The following is a 6,852-nucleotide window of genomic DNA, read 5'->3' as shown; positions in this document are numbered from 1 at the left end:
TGGGTGGCGGTTCATGCTGGGGATGCCTGGGGGATGTGTCCTGGGGAGCACCGAAGCCTCTGCATCCCTGTGTGCGGCAAAGGGGCAGCTTGGCCATGTGGGAAAGCAAAATCCAAAGCTTTTGTCTCTTCCCGACGCGGTGGGCTTTGCTCAGTGAGACGTGGACCTGACTTTAATTCCTTTCTCTTTGTTTCCCAGATCATGATCGAGTTCTGCCCGGGCGGGGCGGTGGATGCCACCATGCTGGGTGAGTGCAGCGTGCAGGGGCTCTTCCCCGCACTCAGAGCAATGCCTGCGAGGCATTTCCAGCCTTCTGGCACACTTCCAGGGGCAACCTTTGGATAGGCAGCAGACGTGGGTGCCCCAGCCTCTCCAGCTACCGTTTCTCTCCCATGAGTTTGCCTATTTTCATACCTGGAGTGGAAGGGGTAGCAGCCCTGGGGCATTTCTTGAGCTACTTTGATGTCCTGTTATGATTTAAATCAGCTGCTGGGATCAGCAGATCACAAGGCATGGGGAGAAGGGAGAGTCTGGCTGGAGGGGAAAGATGACTTTAAATATTTATCTGCTGAAGGCACCGGGTGCTTGGGATCCTGTTCCCACAGCTTACCAGGAAGGGCAACGGGGCTGAGATGTTTAATCTGGGTGCCTGTCATGATGAATCTCCCAGGATCTCCTCACTAACTTCTCTATATGGTATTGGTCATCTGGTAAAGCAGCATGATTGTACAAATAAACTGTAGTTTGCAGTAATTCCAGGAATCTTCCCATTTTTAACTCCTCCCTTCCACATAGAGCTGCTGGGACTAGGATCGTGTGGGTGTTCACCAAAAATGCCCTCACTGGTGCCACAGCCCCTCTGTACTAGGGCTGTAGGGACCCCAGGGGGATGATGTCCTCTCCACGAGGTGAACGCGGTCCTCTGACGTCCTCTTGCCTTGAGTGACCGGGACAGAGCTGTGTCTCTACAGGGGTTACTCCCTTTCAGCTCTGATATTTCCAAAGGCCTCACTTTTGTTTTATTTCCAGGAAAAGTATGGACCCAAACTTATAATCTTTGATTCAGTCCCTAAAACTTGTGCCTCCATTAGGGATCTTCTTTAAAGTGGGTCCAAATCAAGTAAAAGTACCTTTGCTGAAGTGCTGGAGGAAATGATACTGTACCCCAGAAAACCTCAACAGGGATGCCCTGTCTCTTGGGACACTAAACCCCCCCAAAATGTTCATGGGGCTGTGCCTGTGGCAGTCAGTCCCTGGAGGACATGGGAACTGGAGTGGGAAGGAGTGCTTAGAAAATCACAGTGGCCCAGCTGTAGTCCCATCACCCTCGAATGAGGGGCAGGAGGAGCTGGGGTCAGAGCTCGGGAGTGCTTCTGGAATTAGTAAACTCAGAGTTGACAGATGTCTACATCCCCACCGGCAACTGACATTTACCTTTGAAATCTTTTGTACCAAACCTGTGGCTTGCTGCACCTCACTTTTGCCAGATGTTCCAGGGAGAGTGAAAATCTTCACCTTCCCCCAGAGCAAGGGAGATCTCAGTGAGGAGGAGGAGCAGAGTGGCTGACCCAGCATCCCTCCACCCCGTGGTTAAGGTCCTCTCTTGGAATGAGGAACTGTCCTGGTTGCTGGGGTCCATCCCTCAGCCCCTATCCTGGCTGTGCTGGGTGGTTGGAGTTGTCTAAGGCTTGATCTGGTCCTGGCGTGCTATGCTGCGCTGGAGGGGGGATCTGCGCTGCGAGGGGCTTGCAGGGGGAGGGAGGGAAGCTCAGACGATGCTAACCATCTGGAGATTCAATGGTTTGCAGAGCTGCCGCCTTGGAAAGCAGTCTCAGATCGTGAAGGTGGCCGGGCAGAGCTCAGCAGGGAGGTCATGCTGGTAGTTGCATGTCTCCCGCAAGCCTCAGAAATAGGGACAGACAGTGGGGTATGAACTGGTGTGCTGGTAGCTGGTGCTACCTGAAAAACCAGCTCAGAGCAGTGGGTAGGGGTAATGCTGGGGAGCATTCTACTGCTCCTTGCTTTGGGAGATGGCACATCCCTTCTGATGAACAGGGGAGTACATTGCATCTCCATGGCAGGGGTAGCTCCTGGGGGGATGAGAGCAGGGGCTGCACACAGAGCTGCTGAGCATTCCCCTCTGTGTCTGATCCCGCAGCTGAGTTCAGCTCCCTCCTCTCTGCAACATCAACCTGTTTCCCAAAGAGGCAGGGAACTTGCAGCTCAGACCCCTTTGCAGGCGTGCCTGGCTCCCCCTCCTCCTACCCCTCATCAGCCGTGTGTCCCCAGGAGACAGCTATAAACCAGCAGCTCCAAGCAGGCGAGCATTTTGAGTGCTGGCTTAGGGAATAAATTACCTTAATGAGCTGATTTGCATTGGTCTCCTGCTGCTTTAACACATGGACAGGGGTTTTTAAATGGTCTGCTGGGTAGTCCATGCCTTCCTGCTGCTCAGGTGGAGCATCCCTGGAATCCCTGTCCCATTTAACAGCTCTCTCCCTCCCTGCAGAGCTGGACCGGGGCCTGACTGAACCCCAGATTCAAGTCATTTGTCGCCAGATGTTGGAAGCCCTCCATTACCTCCACAGCAAAAAGATCATCCACCGTGACCTGAAGGCAGGCAACGTGCTCCTCACCCAGGATGGGGACATCAAGCTTGGTGAGGAACCCAGCACAGGAGCACAGCGGGTGCTCACTTGGCCAAGCTCGTTGGGAGAGTAGCTGTGGGCGATGGTGCTGCTTAGGACCATTTCACGCTACGCTAATGATAGCCACGTGGTGCTGGGAGCTGGATCGCTGTGTTTGGCTATGCCTGAGTGTGGGGGGACTGAGGGGCACTCTTTGCCTTCTCCCCTGCCTGTGGGACATCAGCTGCTTGTCTGCTGGCTGACATGCTCAGGCAGGAGAAGATGGATGGAAACTTCATGTTGTTTCATGGGAGGCCAAATCCACCATCGAGCTGTGTGCTGTGCTTAGTCCTGAGCCAGGTACTGAGACTCCCCAAGCCGCAGCCATGCTCAAGCCCTTGATGGGCTTTCGTTTTATGAATTTATTTAATCCCTCTTTGAACTTGATTTTTATGCTTTTTGGCCTGCTGAGCATCCTGTGCAGGGTGCCAGTTGGCAGGGCTGGGAGCTGGAAGAATTCGGCTTATCTCCAGAGCAGGTCTGATGGTGACAGGGTGAGTTTTGCCACATGGTTACTTTGCCAGCTCGCTGTGAGCTTGAGTTAACTTGGCATCCATCTACCTTCTGGGGGATGAGAAGGTGGCTTTGTCTGTAGGGTCTGGTCAGAAAGGTGCAGGTCTCTTTCTGGACCCTGACAAGGGTACTGGTAGCTGTGGGGCATTCTTGGGATGTGTCTTAGAATGATGCAGACCAGCTAGCCTGGGAAGCTGGAAACCTTCCTGGGCCCATGAGCTCTGCTCTGACGTAAGAAATGCTCTGCTGGCTTGGGCCACGGATGATCCACAGTCAGGGACACACTGAACCTGGGGTGTGGATGGATAACAGCTCCTCCAGAGGTCATCAGTGCCATCTCAGAGAGCAAACTGACCTGGCGTGGGCTTGGTACCCTCTGCAGGTCTTACCAGTTTGATGTGGATTGGGTTGACTTCAGCAGCTCTCTGTAGACAGGACAAAATTGGGGAAAGGCATCACCCAGTGGCTGCCTGAAGGGAAAGGAAAGAATGTAACAGCATTTTGCTTTTTCTGGTGTAAAATGAGACATTTTGCTGTGAAAAAGTAGTCCTGAAAGTAATCTACCACAGAGCTGCTTTTGTTTTTGGTTTGTTGGTTTGTTTTTATGGAAAATATCTCAGCTTCCCTCTAGATATGTAGAGGGGTGGCTTTTTATGCTCCTGTTTTATAGTACATGGGAGGGGAAGGTCCCTGGTGGTTACGTACCCAAAAGCAAACATAATTTCTGATGCTCAGTTTAGAGGAAACAGCATGTTGTGTCATGTTATTGCCTTAAATGTGTGTTTGCTTTTAAATCTGCATTTCAGCCAAGTGTGCTAATTCAGAAGGGTCTCTCAGCTTTCCTATGGCATCTAATATTACTGCTCTTTGCAGCTGACTTTGGAGTGTCTGCCAAAAATGTGAAAACCTTGCAGAAGCGAGACTCCTTCATTGGAACCCCTTACTGGTGAGTGACCTGCTTGCCTAAGAAATCCTGTGTTCGTGAGGAGCTTCACTCTTCTGAAAATCAGGCTTGCTCAGAAATGGGGAGCTGATGGCCTCTGGGATGTGTTGGACCATAGTGTGGGTCGGAGGAGTTTAACAAGGAGTCTGGTCCAGTGTCCACATGGGCAATGTTTCCTTTGCCTGAAGGGAGCTGTGAGCAGCATTGGTGGTCTGGGAGCATTGTCCGGTGTCACGGTGCCCTGAGCCAGCCGAGGGGCCACCATGCTTCAGGCTTGGAGGAGTGAGGGACACACGTGTGCTCGCGTGTGTGTGCTCGCCGCTCCCCCCACCCCGGGGGGTGGAGTGGGCTTTGAAGCAGCTCCAAGCACATGGGAATGACTCCTCGCTCCAGAAATGCAATCTCTAAATCACCAGACTTGCTGAAGGAATGGAATTGACGAGGATTAATTTATTGTCTGAAGCAACATCTGCGCCAGATGTCAATGGCCTGGGGGTTTCCATGGGCTGCCTGGGCTGTCTCGGCTGCTCTGTGGAAGAGAGGGAGTTGTACCCTTTAGAAAAGATGCTGCTTCTTCTGAAACCCAAAGCTGGGAGGAAGGACCATTTTTTGTGCAATGCTGTGGATTATTTAAAGCATTTAATTGCTGCTGCAAGGCTCACGTGCATGGCAGTGATGTCATTCCTCACCATCCCTGCTCCTTGCTCTGCCCTTTGCAGGATGGCCCCAGAGGTGGTGATGTGCGAGACCATGAAGGACACTCCGTATGACTACAAGGCAGACATCTGGTCCCTGGGAATCACGCTGATTGAAATGGCCCAGATCGAGCCTCCCCATCATGAGCTCAACCCCATGAGAGTCTTGCTGAAGATTGCCAAGTCCGATCCCCCCACGCTCAGCTGCCCTTCCAAATGGTGAGGGGTTTTGGGCAGCAAAGCTTGGAGTACACATCTCCCAACTTACACAGTATTTCAAGGGAGAAAAAAATAGTCTTTTATAGCAGTATTGTTTAATTTGGGAACCTGATGTAGGATTCTGGTTGTGTTTGAGGTCCAGCTGTGTGCTCGGGACCCCGAGAGCACTGCTGGCTGAAGGCAGGCTGCTCAGCACTGCTGCTGGTGTGTGGACACAGATGCTCCAGGGAGAGTGAAAATCACCTTCCCCCAGAGCAAGGGAGATCTCAGTGAGGAGATCCACAGCCCTGCTGAAGTGAGGATGATCCTTTGGATGTTTTCAAAACATCCTGGTTTTGTGTGAAAGACAGATTTACCTCTAAACCTAGAGATGGCCAAGAGCTTCAGAATTCCTTTCCTGGAGTCAGGAAAGCCTCTTCTGCATTTAAAAAATTCCAATCAGTTAATTATTATTTTCTGTAATCATGACAAAACCCACTGCATGAAAGCCAGCGGCAAATTACTGGGACCCTGCCAATAAAAGTGTCCCTGCTTATTGCAAGAGGGTTGGAACCAGATGATCTTTAAGCTCCCTTCCAACCAAACCAATCTATGATTCTATTAAACCATCAGGCAGTGTGGGAGCACTTCCTCTGGAGCAGCTCAGAAGCCAGAGCAGGATCAAGGACGCGTTCTGTATCTCAGAGCTGTGTTTTGCAGGCTGAGGGTGCCCTCCTATGGGGTTTCTGGTCCTTCACGGCCATCCTTTCCCACTGTAGCTTTGGGGATGGGTCCTGGAGCATTGTTGTCTGCAAGCAGGTCCACCCATGGGCTCCCTTTGGGGGATAATTGAGTGTCCTTTTCTATCTCTCTGCCTTGGCCCAAGGACGCGTTCTGTATCTCAGAGCTGTGTTTTGCAGGCTGAGGGTGCCCTCCTATGGGGTTTCTGGTCCTTCACGGCCATCCTTTCCCACTGTAGCTTTGGGGATGGGTCCTGGAGCATTGTTGTCTGCAAGCAGGTCCACCCATGGGCTCCCTTTGGGGGATAATTGAGTGTCCTTTTCTATCTCTCTGCCTTGGCCATGGGGCACAGTGGCTGGTGCTCAGTCCCCCCATCAGTTGCCATCACAGGTAAGGCAGAATCTAGTCCCTTGCTTGGCCACATTGCTGATTCTCTTACAAATAATCAGAATAACTGAGCACTGGGTTTTCCATGCTGGGAGTGAAATGGTGATTATAGCCACTTGCAAACTGGGACACAACCTGTAAAGAGATCAGGCAGACCCCTGTGGTGTTCAAGGCCTTTCCCTCTTCTGAGCTTCTCACCAACAACTGTGTTTTAAGGTCCCTGGAGTTCAGAGACTTCCTGAAGACAGCGCTGGACAAGAACCCAGAGACCCGGCCCAGTGCTGCCCAACTGCTGGAGGTAGGGACCAGCACTGGCCCCTGGGCTGGGTCTGTGCGTGTGCAAACCACCCTGTACCTCACGATTCTCTTTAAGGAGGGAAACAAACAAACAAACAAAAAAAACCACACACACAAAAAAAAGGTTGGATGGGCCCTAGACTGCTTTCAGATGATATTTGTCTTGTTTAGAAAGTTCATAGTAATTTTCAGCCACTAAAATGTTCCAAAAAGGAACAACAGTGTTTGTCCTTTTGGAGCAAACGTGGCAGCCAGCTTGGATTATACTTAGTTATCCCAGATTTAAATTCAACTCCTTTCTTCCTATCCCTTTTCAAAATCCTAGGAAAAACCTGGAAGATGCTTTCCCCACTGCCTGCAGGCGCTCTTGCTCTGCAGCACTGACATGCTG

General features: G+C 51.5%; 1 protein-coding gene across 1 annotated transcript in view; it reads left to right on the top strand.

Moving 5' to 3' along the window:
- Positions 1 to 198: 198 nt before the first annotated feature.
- Positions 199 to 6,852, top strand: part of STK10 (serine/threonine kinase 10) — a gene marked incomplete at its 5' end in the record, with an annotated part of 18,926 nt that continues 12,272 nt past the window's right edge. The window contains 5 exons of the mRNA XM_010167261.1: positions 199 to 247; positions 2,510 to 2,659; positions 4,074 to 4,146; positions 4,863 to 5,057; positions 6,381 to 6,462. Coding sequence (XP_010165563.1) covers positions 199 to 247; positions 2,510 to 2,659; positions 4,074 to 4,146; positions 4,863 to 5,057; positions 6,381 to 6,462 — 549 coding nt within the window. The remainder of the gene's footprint in view (positions 248 to 2,509; positions 2,660 to 4,073; positions 4,147 to 4,862; positions 5,058 to 6,380; positions 6,463 to 6,852) is intronic.

Source organism: Antrostomus carolinensis, unplaced genomic scaffold, assembly GCF_000700745.2.
Source record: "Antrostomus carolinensis isolate BGI_N321 unplaced genomic scaffold, ASM70074v2 scaffold23634, whole genome shotgun sequence".
In the NCBI taxonomy this organism is placed as follows: domain Eukaryota; kingdom Metazoa; phylum Chordata; class Aves; order Caprimulgiformes; family Caprimulgidae; genus Antrostomus; species Antrostomus carolinensis.
This window is presented reverse-complemented; position numbering and strand designations above follow the sequence as displayed.